This window comes from Myotis davidii, unplaced genomic scaffold, assembly GCF_000327345.1.
Source record: "Myotis davidii unplaced genomic scaffold, ASM32734v1 scaffold18, whole genome shotgun sequence".
NCBI classification, from domain to species: Eukaryota; Metazoa; Chordata; class Mammalia; order Chiroptera; family Vespertilionidae; genus Myotis; species Myotis davidii.
This window is the reverse complement of record NW_006292696.1, coordinates 9014125-9028040: the sequence shown is the minus strand read 5'-3', so window position 1 is coordinate 9028040 and position 13916 is coordinate 9014125. Positions and strand designations below refer to the sequence as shown.

The 13916-nt window shown below is 43.8% G+C and overlaps 1 protein-coding gene and 1 pseudogene across 1 annotated transcript in view; both read left to right on the top strand.

The window, feature by feature from the left end:
• Positions 1 to 13916, top strand: part of ATP10B (ATPase, class V, type 10B) — a 185431-nt gene that overhangs the window by 96872 nt on the left and 74643 nt on the right. Inside the window, exons 2-3 of the mRNA XM_015565667.1 lie at positions 2581 to 2875; positions 3877 to 4071. Coding sequence (XP_015421153.1) covers positions 2601 to 2875; positions 3877 to 4071 — 470 coding nt within the window. The 5' untranslated portion in view covers positions 2581 to 2600. The remainder of the gene's footprint in view (positions 1 to 2580; positions 2876 to 3876; positions 4072 to 13916) is intronic.
• LOC107183497 lies at positions 4748 to 6038 on the top strand (annotated as a pseudogene).

Sequence of the window (13916 nt, the reverse complement as noted above, 5' to 3'; positions counted from 1 at the left end):
CTATTGAAAACAACAACCACGCCCTCAGCTTCCAGCCCACTCCACATGCACTCTGCACCTTAATATTTTACTTCAGCACTGTGCCTCCTCTGAGTCTTGGTATGTTTTTCTCTTTCCTCCTAGTTGTAGAACTTCCACTCAGCCAGCCTTCCTGTGGTTCTGGATGATGTCTGTTCCGTCTTTTAGTTGTATTTTTGAAGTGATTGTTTGAGGCAGCAAACTCCGGTGTTTACCTATGTCGCCATCTTTCAACTCACCTATTTTTTTTTTAATTTCCCACAAGTTCAGGATCCTATCCAGCATCATACATTACATTTAGTTGTCAACTCTTTTTAGTCTTTTTAAATCAGACACAGTCCCTGTGCTCTTCTTTGACCTTTGACATTTGAAAAATGTAAGCTAGTTGTTTTGTAGAATAGACCAAATTTGACTTTTTTTAGTGTTTCCTTATGCTCACCACAGACGTGATGCCATGCCCTTCTAAGTACATCATATCAAGAGGCCCAAGATGTCATGTTATCCCGGTATCAATGATATTTGCTTTGATCTTTTGGGTAAGGTGGTACCTGCCAGGGTTCTTTACTACAAAGTGATTCTTTTTTAACATTTTAAGTAATTATTGGGGGGGGGGGGGTAGTTGGGGAGTAGATACTTTGAAATGATGGAAATGTCTAGTTGTTCATCAGAGTCTCATCCATTGATCTGGCATTCATTTTATATCTGCTTAATTTCTAAGGAAGCTTATTTTACATTGTTAATAAAGAATAGGATGATGATAAATGTGCTCTTTAAACCACCCCATGTAAAATACCTGCATCTCCCATATCAACCTAATCTGTTCATTTATGAAGATCTTATCACCTAAAGTTGTGAGAAGACTCATATGCATGGCACTAGCCAAGGCAGTATTTCTCACTTGCATTTTCCACTCTATTCTTGAATTTTTATCTTTTCATTTCCTTTTCTTTTGAATAAAAAAAGAATCCATAAAAAGAGGCATATTTTTTATAATGAGAAAGAAGATATACATTATTATTTCTGGCTTGTCACATGTCATAATACAGCTTCTGGTCATATTATGATGGGCATCAGTAATTGCATTTATTTTTTCATGCTTGCTAGAAGGACTCACTTAGGACTCTGAAGAGCTTCTTGTAGCCATGGGGTTTGTGGATTGCAAATCATTTGGATTGATTAAAGTCATGAGGAGAATTATGATAAGGGTCAGATCACATGGGCACCAGGAAGGGAAAATATTACCATTTAAACGAGAAATGGGATTTTTTTTTTTCCTTAAGTGAATCATATTTACAGTGACAAGTGGGATAACTCCTTATAAGATTAATAATACCTGATATTCACTCATCCATTTATTCAAAAGAAAATTATCCTGTGCAAAGCACCATTATATACAACTTTTAACTTTACTGAGGTTATCTTTGCATAACATTCTTCTGGGTCTTTAAGCAAGATTTGGCTAAAAGGAACCTTGAAGAATTGCCCATAAATTTCACTTAATGACCTCAGAAATAGAAATATTCCAGATCAAGCAGTATTCGTCCACTGTCTAGGGAGATTGGCTGCTTGACAAGCACTCAGTTTCTGAAACCACCAATTGGAGTGGAGAGGAAGGAAGGGATCTCCCGCCCCCAACCCCAGTCAACAAGATCTGAAAAAGCCAGCTGGTGTTCCTGGGACACCACATAGCACATCCTAGAATGTCCTGGAAAAGAACCTCTCTCTTCTGACCCACCTGTTACTGTCCTTTGAGGTTCTGGCCACAATTTGGGTTCTTCGAAATATCATCAGTGTCAGAAAAATTTAGAGCTGGAGAAAACCTAAAGAATAGACACCTTTCCCTTCAAGATATGTCCGAATGTACTTTTATGTACTATTCAATTTGTTCCTCACAAAAGCTTGTGAGAAAAGTCGAGAAAGAGTAGTTTTCCTCATATTATGGTGAGGAAACTGAAGACCAGCCAGGTGAAGGGACAGTTCAGGGTTAGCAATGAACCAGACCTAGAGTTCTGACCTCTGGGGTCATAGCCCACCAGGCCATACTTTTACTGATAGCTGCAACTCGGTCATCAGAATCTCTTCCCCTTAAGTGCTTTCGTGGCGCTTATCACAGTGTTAGTTGTGTATTATTTATATGACTAGAGGCCTGGTGCATGGATTCGTGCACTGGTGGAGTCCCTTGGCCTGGCCTGTGCCCTCTCGCAATCCAGGACTACTTGGGGATGTCAGAGAGCCAGTTTCAGCCAGATCCCCACAGGCCTGACCCAGAAAGGAGGGAGCTCAATCCTGTGTGTTGAGCATCTGCCCCCTGGTGGTGAGTGCACATCATAACAACAAGTTGACCAGTTGAACGGTTGTATGGTTGCTTAGGCGTTTATATAGAGAGATTATTTGCTCAATGTCTCTCAGCCTAGAACAAAAATGGATTGTGGGGATTGAATCTAGTTTCTTCACATTGTATCCCAGTACCTTCCTTGGAAGGATGGGTGGACAGAGGGTGGATATGTGCTGATATACTACATATTTCTTCTGATCATGGAGACCTCATGTGTCTGTTTTCAGCACGTAGCTTGCTGCCAGAAATGGCCCTGTCAGTGGACTCATCCTGGCACCGGTGGCAGTGGCGTATCAGAGATGGCCTCCTCCAGTCCCCATCAGAAGCCACACCGCTGCTGTCCCCAGAGAAGGAGAGGCAGAGCTACAATCTGACGCAGCAACGGATCGTGTTCCCCAACAACAACATATTCCACCAAGATTGGGCAGAGGTCTCCAAGAGATACTCAGGCAACAGAATCTGCACAACCAAGTACACCCTCCTTACCTTCCTGCCCCGGAATCTCATGGAGCAGTTTCACAGGTATACTTGGCCAATACTCACTTGAAGCGCATATCTGCCACTCAGAGAACCTCAGAGGTGTGCACTATGGACCACCTTTCCTTTAAAATGCAAATTCATGTACATTGGAAGTCTTATCATTCATTCAGTAAATATTTATACAGATTCTGCTCAGATATTAAATTCTGTACAGATTCTACTCTGTATTAGGCCATCAGTTGATTTCTAGAAATACGTGAGAAATAAAAAGAGACTATCCTGAGTACAATGTCCAGTGAAAGAGACATTAATTTTACTAATTATATGAATCAATGTAAAATTATAACTCAGATATTCCCCAAGGAGAGACCTATGGTGCTGTTGGAGGAAGAGGGAAAGCTGGCCTCATTAAAAAAATCCAGGAAGGCTTCCAGGGGGAACTGATCATTGAAATATAACCTGAAAGAAGAGAATGTGTTAACTAGGTGAAAAAAGGCAGAGAAGGGTCAGAGAAGGGAGCCAGAAGACTGTTCCTGCAGACAGATCTTCATGTACAAAAGCACTGTGGCAAGGGGGAGCAAGATGCACTTGGAGAACTTAAAAATACAGCCCACTCTTTAGAGATAACATATGCAAAATCATCTTTTTATTTTGTAAAGCAAAATGTGCACTTCGATATCATCCTAACCTTTGTAATTATTATTATAAGCTACCATTTATTGAGCAACTGCCATGCTCCAAAACCCTCTCTTGTGTACATAAATTATTAGCTCATGTAATATCTATAAGAGCCCTTTAAAGTAGGCAGTACTATCCCTATTTTACACAAGACAAAACAGGCTCAGGAGGTCACACAACTAGTAAACAATAGGAACCCAGTTTGAATCTAGGTAGATCTGGCTTCACAACCCTTACCATAATGTTCGAGGTGACACTGAGAAAGAATGTCATTTTAGTTGGTTAAAGGCCAATAGTAGAAATAGTGTGGAAAGTATATTTTTCTCCTCCGTGATATTCACTCACACCTTGCTTGCCCCTTCCAGGTGGGCCAACCTCTATTTCCTGTTCCTGGTGATTCTGAACTGGATGCCCACCATGGAAGTTTTCCACAGGGAAATCACCATGTTACCATTGGCCACTGTGCTGTTCATCATCATGGTCAAGGACGGCATGGAGGACTTCAAGCGGTACTGCTTCGATAGAGAGATAAACTTCTCCCACATCCAGATATATGAAAGGTAAGAGGCATCATTCTCCTGCCGTCTCTCTTTAAATAGGTCATTCAGACTCATCCACACTTTCAAAAGGTTGGTCTCTCTTCTCATACATTTTCTTACATTCACTTAATTCAGTGATTCTCAACCAGGGCACGTTTGCCCTGCAGGGGACATTTGACAATGTCTGGAGACATTTGTGGTTGTCATTTTGGGAAAGGAAGTTGCTACTGGTATCTAGCTAGTTGGTCTTACTAAAGGATCATGTTAAACATCTTACAGTATATGAGACAGCCCCCACAGCAAACAATTATTATCCACCCTCAAGTGTCAAAAGTGCTGAGACTTAGAAACCTTCATTTCACTTGTATAAGCTCTCACCTACTTAAACATAGAGATGTTATATTATTAGAAATAGGGCTAAGAGCTCAAAAATCAAACTCTAGTATTGACTGGATCATCTCAGGAGACCAAACTGAGGAGCAGATCTTAGAGAGTGACAGGCAATGTCTTTTAAACAAGAAAATGAATACCAGTTTTCCAGCATTTGAGCCTCTTGGTTAAAAATCCTTACCTTTAGAATGTAAGCTGATAGGTTTTAGGACCCAGAGTAGACACACCTGTTCTTGGCTGCCAGGACTGGAGGACTGGAAACGAAAGATACCTGTGGGTGACGTCTACATTCCAACAGGTGGAGTCTCAACAAGTAGGAGGAAGTGGCCTGGCAGGTGGACACCTGCTCTTAGCAAGCTCTTTCCTTGTCAGATTTCTCCCCGGGTGTTTGTGGACCAGCTTTTTATTTTTAATATGCCTTGTAAAAGAAGAGAGAAATTTTCAGCAGAGAAGGGAGGTAAACAATGTCAGGGACGTGACTGGCTGGTTGCTGGACCATGAAACTGACCAGGGGAAAACCTCCTTCCTGTGGAACTCACATGAGAATCAAAGAGACGGGATTGAGCAGAGATGAAAAAGGAAGGGAAGGGACGGCGGAAGAGGAAAGAAGACAAGAAACGAGTGGTGGTCTCCAACCTGCCCTTCGAGGGATGTGCCCACAAAGAGAACCCCAACAGGCATTACCGTGGGAATCAAATTAAGACCAGCAAGTACACTGTGCTGTCCTTCGTACCCAAGAACGTCTTTGAGCAGCTACACCGGTTTGCCAATATCTATTTCGTGGGCATTGCTGTTCTGAATTTTGTCCCCGTGGTCAATGCTTTCCAGCCTGAGGTGAACCTGATACCCATCTGTATCATCCTGGGGGTCACTGCTATCAAGGATGCTTGGGAAGACTTCCAGAGGTACCAATCCGACAAAGTGATCAACAACCGAGAATGCCTCGTCTACAGCAGGTAAAGCAAAAACCCTTCGGGGAAGTCTCGTGGGCCCAGCTCTGTTCTGTCTGTGGCTGCTGCCCCTCTGGGCTACTGTTTAGAGAAGGGATGGAGTAGGGAGATAACATTGTTTTATCTCAGTGAAGCTGTTCAGTTCTTCACAGTGAAGATTATAGTCTAAAACAAACAAAACAAAAAACAGGAAACAAAAATTAAAATAGAGGCTTGACTCAATTGTTCAGTTGTTTATTAAAATTTGGCCTTTATTATGTGACATTTTCTTTGCTGTATCAAATGTGTTCAGTAGCTAAGAATTTTGCATCAATTCTCGTGTATTCTTAGTCCTGTGTGGCCATGAGCACATTAGAGTTCAGAGCCGCTCCAGGGCAAGAGGCATGGCTGTTGGGGGAGCAGTGGAGTGTTGTTTTAGGAGAAGCAGCATCGGAGACACACTGCCTGGGTTGAACACTGTCTCTACCACTAGGGAACTACATGACCTTAGGCACCTAACCTAATCTCTCTGAGCCTCATTTCTGCATTCATAAAATCGGAACACTTCCGGGGTGGTCCCCATAATTGCACAAGATAATCCTTAGAAAGTTCTTAGCACTATGCCCGACCTATAATAAATGCTCAATATGTAAGCTGTGACTGCTTTATTTTTAGAATGTAATACTCATATTAGCTCCATCATTAGGCCTGTCCTTAAGCTTTCTCTCTGATGTTGTCCCACCCAAAGCAAAAACTGCACACCACCTGCCTTGCCACATTGTTCTCTTATGCATGTCATTGTTTTATAGAGGTTCTATCGAGCAAGTGACCAAACTCGGTTGTTTGGAAAAGGACACGGTCTTGGTCAGTAAGGGAAGGAAATAGTTATTGTGTGTCTCAACTTTGTAACGTAGCCTGGAAGAAGCAAGGCAGCCGAGCCACGGCTTGCAGAGACTGCCGGACCGAGTGCATGCTGGGCTAGCAGGTAGACGCCTTAGCTGATTGACTCACCGGCAGGTGAGGACTTGACTTGTTGGCAAATTAGGAACATGTCTGGCTCAAGGAGCACTATCTGTCTGACGTTTTCCCTCTGGCTTTATCAACCTGAATTCAGTAGGAGTTCCACAGTTGCTCTGACCATTCTTGCTGCAAGGTGTGCACTGCAGCCGTACGTGTAAGTGTAAGGTCTGCTTCCTGCTAAGGGGGGGTCCTCTTCCTCAACTTGGAGCTGCTGATGAGAGCGTTTCTGAGCCCAGCTTCACCTGGAAAGTTGTCGCCAGGGAAACTTCTAAGGAGACATGTAACATAGGGGACTCATTCGTCCCCAGGACACCCCCAAGAGAAGCTCCACTTTCTCCCTCAGCTTCAGATGAGCTTCCAGCCACACCTACGTCTAAAAAATTAATCTCAAGGCTTTTGGTTTGGGTTTGTTGTTGTTTTCTCAGCTAGACCCAGTTGTCCTGATTGTTGTTGGCACAACCTAGGGTTGAGATTAGTCGTTCCTCACCTGTGAATAGGAATTGTAAAGAGAAGGAAAGATGACTGTTGGGGTCCAATGCCTTTCTGTGAAGAGACTGGCTTTGAAGAAAGCACAGGTTTCACCTGTCACCAATCCACCCCATCGCTTTGTTTTCCACCTTTCCCCTTTTTTGTTGTTTTCAGAGAAGATAGGGAGCCAGGAAGCTGACTTCTTGGGGAGGGATGCCTGTGGACCTTAATTAGGCTGGTCCTGTTCTCCCTGCTCTGCCAGAAATCCTCTGTCCTAGGTATCCTAGAATAATGGGGCTATTCTTCGGGATAGCGTCAGTGTTTATCAGACCACAGACTGGCCTGTGCTGGGTGCTGGCCTGATGGAGACCAGGCTGCTATAGTTCTGTTCTCAAAACAACTTCCAGGGAATAGCAGAGAATAATTCCAGCAACAAGAGGCATTAGTCCACAGGCTCACTGACAGGGAGGGACATTGTGACAGTATTTCCCAAGGTATATTTAGTTGATAATAGGGACAAAGACATGGTCTCTGAAAAAAGATATTCATGCCCCCTTCCCAAAAATAATACATGCTGGCCCTCTTAACCCCCTGGCCCATGAAGGACTCAAAAAAGATGCACAGTAAAGAAACTTGTTCATCATCGACTCAGTTGTTCAGAAAAGGACATGGTCTTGGTCAGTAAGGGAAGAAAAGAGAGTTATTGTGTGTCTCAACTTTGTAACGTAGTTGTTGCAAAATTACTGAATCTTGGAAATATTTTTTAATATTTATTATTTTTTCCAGGATAGCAAAATAATTGACTATTGGGCCAGGAAGGTAATTGAATGAAATAGACTGGGTACAATATTTTTTGTGTAGTTATAAATGACCACTGACAGCATTAGCGTTAGGGTACAATTGAGAGTGGCAGAAACTGTGGCAAACAGGCGGTGCCCATGCGTTCATCTCAGGAGGCAAAGATGGCCACTCAGCTCTAGCTGGTTACTATGTGGAAATACAGGGTGAAGCAAAAGTAGGTTTACAGTTGTGAGCATACAGAACTAAGAGTTTATTCTTGTATTATTATTTCTAAATTTATTGTGTTATTTTCCATATGGACAATTATAAGCCTACTTTTGCCCCACCCTATATAGGCCTGGTGTTGCAAGATTGCCTGAGTTTTATTGGGGAAGCTAGAATTAATATTTTTATTTGAAATAACCTGATTTTTACATTGTAACTGGTTGATTTTTTTTCAAATACTTCAGACCTGTTTTATTTGACGTAAAGTTTCTATGTTGCCTATGAGCCCCCTAACTTGCAACTTTTGCATTATAATAGCTTATGAATCTGAAGTCTCTGCAAACGAATAATTAGTCTCTTCTTTTGAGATTTATCTTCATTGAGGGAACCGCTTTACCTCTTTGGGTAGAGTGGGGGTGTGATCTTCAAGGGAGAATGCAGGCCTAGGAGCCAGGAAGCCTATACTCTAGGTCCAGATCAGTGACTACCTACCAATACAGTCAACTCTTGAACAGTGTGATCTTGAACAGCACAGAAATCCATGTAGAAGTTACCCACACAGTTCAAACTTGAGCTGTTGAAGAGTCAGTGGTAATAACTTAGAAAAGTCATTTAAATCTTTAGGTCTTAGTTCATACTTTTGTGAAATTTAGGAGTCACACTAGGTCTTGTGTTGTGAGATGCACTGTGAAAGAATGAAATGCACAGCCAAAGAAATTTGGGGGATAGTACAACAATGCTTATTAACATAACTAGAGTCCCAGTGCACGAAATTCATGCACTTGGTGGAGGGGCATGGGAGAGACCCTCAGCCCGGCCCATGCCCTCTCACAGTCTGGGAGCCCTCAGGGGATGTCTGACTGACGCAGGGAGTGGGTGTAAGCCTGCAGTTAGACATCCTTAGTGCTGCTGCGGAGGTGGGAGAGGCTCCCGCCACCACCACTGCGCTCACCAGCTGTGAGCCCAGCTTCTAGCTGAGCGGCGCTCCCCCTGTGGAAGCACACTGACAACCAGGGAGCAGCCCCTACATTGAGCGTCTGCCCCCTGGTGGTGTGCGTCATAGTGACTGGTCATTCTGCTATTCGGTCAATTTGCATATTAGCCTTTTGTTATATAGGATAAAGTTTCTAGTGGACTCTCCTTAAGTAACCTAACCAACTTTGTTTGACTCAGTTGTGTCAGTTGAAATGTTTTCTGCTACAAACAGCAGAAAGCTCAGCTCAAACAAGTTTAAATGACAAAGAGACTTGTTGGTTTAAGTCACTACAAACATTCTGAGATGGGCAGGTGATCAGAAACAGTTCAATCTGCATTCTATATCCTGCATTTAGCTGTCCTTTTCATTGAGTCCCCCGGTATCTTCATTATTCTTAGGCAAACTCCCCTCATGGCAATAAGAAGGCTGCAGCAGCTCCAGCCTTCACATCTACATAGGATAATTCACAAAGGGAGAAAGAAGGGCACTCTGAAAACATTCTTGGAAGATTGAGTCCCTCCTCACACGTCAGTGACCACAGTGGGTCACATGCCCATCCCTAAACCAATCCCTGTGAGCAGGAGGTGGGATTATGCTAATTAGGTTATATCTGAGCCACAGGGTCCAACATGCAGTCTGCTTCCCTGAAAACACCTGAGCTACCCAGAGAAGATGGAAAACCAAAATGGGAGTGGGGGGGGAATGAGATAGTATCTGAGAAGGGGGAACAGTGTTAGAGAGGCCACCTCCATGTCCTTAAAATTGCTCTTATCACCTTAAAATTCTTTTGAGCCTACACTCTTTATAAATTGCTTTACACATATTAACAGACTGGAACATATACATTTGGGACAATGTGGACTGCATATCCCTAAAGTTCTTCCAACTCTGAAGTAGTTTCATTCTATGAAAGACCCCAGAATAGGAAATGCCAGATAGTGTTAGTTATTATGTTAACTGACGGATGCTCAACGGCACTTCCTTTTCTCAAATAGATGCAGGAAGTCAGGCAAAGAATGCAAGATCAGAGAGGATAATTTTTTTTTTTCTGAGAAGATCAGAAAAGCCTACACTCTTTATAAATTGCTTTACACATATTAACAGACTGGAACATATACATTTGGGACAATGTGGACTGCATATCCCTAAAGTTCTTCCAACTCTGAAGTAGTTTCATTCTATGAAAGACCCCAGAATAGGAAATGCCAGATAGTGTTAGTTATTATGTTAACTGACGGATGCTCAACGGCACTTCCTTTTCTCAAATAGATGCAGGAAGTCAGGCAAAGAATGCAAGATCAGAGAGGATAATTTTTTTTTTTCTGAGAAGCATCAGAAAAGCTTATATATCAAGCACTAGTTCTATCCCTTTTGCCTCAGATTCACACATTTGAGAAACTGATGTCCTTTTGCGGGGAGTTATTTTCATTTTTGTGCAATTGAATTCTAGGGCCCTTCGACTTTTGCTCAACCTAACCCCATGCATCTTCCAGCCTAGACATGTTTAGACTGTGAGGGAATCTTCCCGCAAACACCAGCAGCTTTGTTAACAAACTCACAGTCCTGTTAGAGCATTTTCTTTTAATATAGCCACTGTGCTTGTGATCTAAAGGTGACCCATTAGTCAGATTCGTGGAATGACTTAAAGGAGAGATGAGCTTTGGAATTGGATTAGCTTTGTTTCTCCCAGAGCTCAGAGTAATGAATCTAGAAACCATACCCAGCAAGAGATTTTTTTCCTCCAGTTTAGTAAATTTTTTATTTGTATTTAGAACACATGCAGTAAGGAGGCAGGAGTGGGAACCAAGAGAATGCAGGCCAGTTTTTGTATTTTGTGTATTATAATGTAGCAAATGTGCTTAGGGAGCCAGGTGCTCCATTTATTCCTCTGTTTAGCAAATATTAATTCAGGACTGAGTGTGTATGCACCACCGTGGGCCTTGGGTGCCCTCGAGGGGCTCTCAGTGGTCCGGGGGTCAGGAGGCACCATGTGCATTGGTAGCTTGTGTATAAAGGGCCACGGTCACGCAGGGGATATGGGACTCATCTGCATGTGACAAACATCCAGGTGGAGGGAAGCCTTCCCTGAAGAGGTGACATTTCAGGAGGGATTGAAGATGAGCAGCATTTAGCCAGGCAGAGGGAACACCTTTCGGGTCACAGTCTGTTCACATGTCAGCTAAAGGCTGTGTGTGTGGCCTAGGCTGCTATCAAAAGGACCAGAATCGAGAAATGTCAGAAACCGAGGAGAGGAATGACTCAGATGAAAATTTCTTAAATTCTGACACTTTACTGAGACGTGGAGATTGTCTTTTCTATAGGTGCGGTGGCTGCTGCTACATAGAAATAATTGCAGGTGCTGCAGGAGTGCAGGCCTGATTTCCTGTGTCAGTGCCCCCATTGGAAAGCCTGAGCATGAGGAAGCAGAGGTTCTCCCCCTGGGTCTGTCACTAATTAACTGCATGACTTGGATGAGGCTGCTTAAGCATTTGGGGCCCCATTGGTCTCATCTTTAAATGGTGATCATAATCTCTCTACGGTACATTTGTGAAAAGGTGTCCAGGTGACATGCGAGATGGCTTGAAAGTCCTGCAGAAACGAAGTATACAATGCCAAGTGTAAAGCAGTCTCTTAAATGTCTAAACAATGACATTTAAAATGTGACATCTTACTGGATGGTTGGCATCAATGACTTTGACATCAGACCTGGGATTGTCATCTCAGAACTACACGTGTGGATATATGTAATTGCTAGATCACTTGAGCCTCCATTTCAACATCTGTAAAATAGGGACAATACTTGCACCTATCTATGGATTGAATGAGATAATCCTTATAAACCATTTAATTCAGTGCCTGCACCCTAAGTAGTAGCACTAAGTAATTTTTTGTTTTATTCCAGGCACTTCAACTCTAATTTTATCAATGACAGGCCCAGCCTGAGCCTTCATTTCTCTTGCTACATTCCCCCCACACATGAGAGAGGAATTGCTTATTTTATTAGTAAAAATCAAATACATTCACAAAGCCACACTTCCCAGTGGGCAGGGTTACAATGTTTTAGAAGCAAAATCCTGTGCTCTATTCTCTCATTTCTCGTCTATTCTAGGAGCAGAATTTGAAATCTGAATGCAGGAAATCCCCCTGTGGCCTGTCTTCCCCACTTGCTCCTGCCCCTTCCACACTACAACACACCTGAGTATATTCATACCGAGATTGCGATTCAGGCGAGGGATGTAGTTGCTTTCATTTAGCCCAGAGCCTGAGCCACTTCATTTAAGCCAACATCTAACATAGAGTATGTATTAGGATATCCTTCTTGAGCAGCTATTAATAAAGCAGCTGTTTGGACCCATGCTGCTATTATTTCTTCCAAATAGCAGCTCTCTGGGGAACCCAAAGAGATGAGATGATGGACAGGGCAGAATTTAGGTTTTTCCAGGGCTACTCTAACATCTAAATACAATCATAAATCCATTTTCCCCCTAAAATTACATCTTGGGTCGCTGCAGGTATTAAATGAGATAATGCATGTAAAATGCTTAGCACAGTACCTGGCATTCACTAGCACTCAGAAAATGTTAGCTAAAATATTGCTAAGGAGGGTTCTATAACCTTGAGCTTGACGCTAGGGGAGTAAGAAAGAAAGACCATTGGCTGGGACTTGGAACCAGAGGAGAAACTACAAACTCTTTGCCATAGAACTGGACTGCAAGCTGTAATAACATAGCAAAATGGGCCTGGGGAAAGAATCTAAAAAATGCAGACAACAAAGGAACATTAGTCATTTGAAGCATTACTGTGAAAAGCACCATTGGCTGGAGTTTGTGGACCAGCAGACCAGTGCATCCATCCCACAGGTCAGCTGCAAACTAGGCTCCTCTTGGGAAGAGCCTAGTTTGGGAAGCATTAATTTTGCAAGTGCCTGCCCCCCTCCCACTGCTGGGCTCACAGAAGACCATAAAGTATTTGGGCCAATTCAGCTTGTCATTTCAGGATAGGGTGCATGAGGTCTTCCCTGAAACTCAATGGGTGGAAGAGTCATAAAGCAAGAACTCAAGCGTCACCAAAGCTCTGCACTGTGTCAGCATGATGAGTATTTCAGCGAATGAGGATTTACGGCCGCTGTTTGCCACTAAGGAGCTCACAATATGGAAAGGTGAGGCTTCTGTCCTCAAGCCAGCCTCCTTGATGCCTATGACACCACCTTCTGAGGCCTCATCTGCTTTGCACCTCCCTCCCAAACAGAACCAGGAGACCACAACAAGCCATGAAGCTCTTACAGCTGTCACTCATATGTCCTGATAGACACAGCTATAAAGATAACCTTGACCTTACAAGATAACCTTTTGGGGCCTAAGTTTCTCATCTATGAAATACAGATATAATGGTAATAACAAAAGTTGTTTCATTATTAGATAGCTAAGTGGTAATATAGGTTAAGTGCTGGGTTCATTACAGGCACTCAATAGATATAAGCGTGTTATATTTATTATATTAGACTAGGGGCCCGGTGCACGAAATTCGTGCACTGGGTGTGTGTGGGGGGGGTGTCCCTCAGCCCAGCCTGCTCCCTCTCACATACTGGGAGCCCTCAGGCATTGACCCCCATCACCCTCCAATCGCGGGATCGGCCCCTCATTTTCCCCCATCACTGGTTCTGCCCCCAGCCCAGGCCTGATGCCTCTGGCCCAGGCGTCAGGCCTGGGCAGGGGACCCCCAGACCCCTCCGATTGCTGGCTCTGGCCCAGGATTTAGGCCTGGGCAGGGGACCCCCCCTCCTCCCCCCATCACCGGCTTCATCCTTGCCCAGGCCTGATGCCTTGGCCAGAGGCGTCGACCCCCATCACCCTCTGATCGCCTGATCGACCCCTTTCCCAGGCCTGACACCTCCGCCAGAGGTGTCAGGCTTGGACAGGGGACCCCCATCTCCCCCCATCACTGGCTCTCACCCCTGCCCAGGCCTAATTCCCTTGGCCCAGGAATCATGCCTGGTCAGGGGACCCCCATCTCCCTCTGATCGTTTGCTCCACCCCTCCGCCCAAGCCTGACGCCTCTCGCCCAGGCTTCAGGCCCGC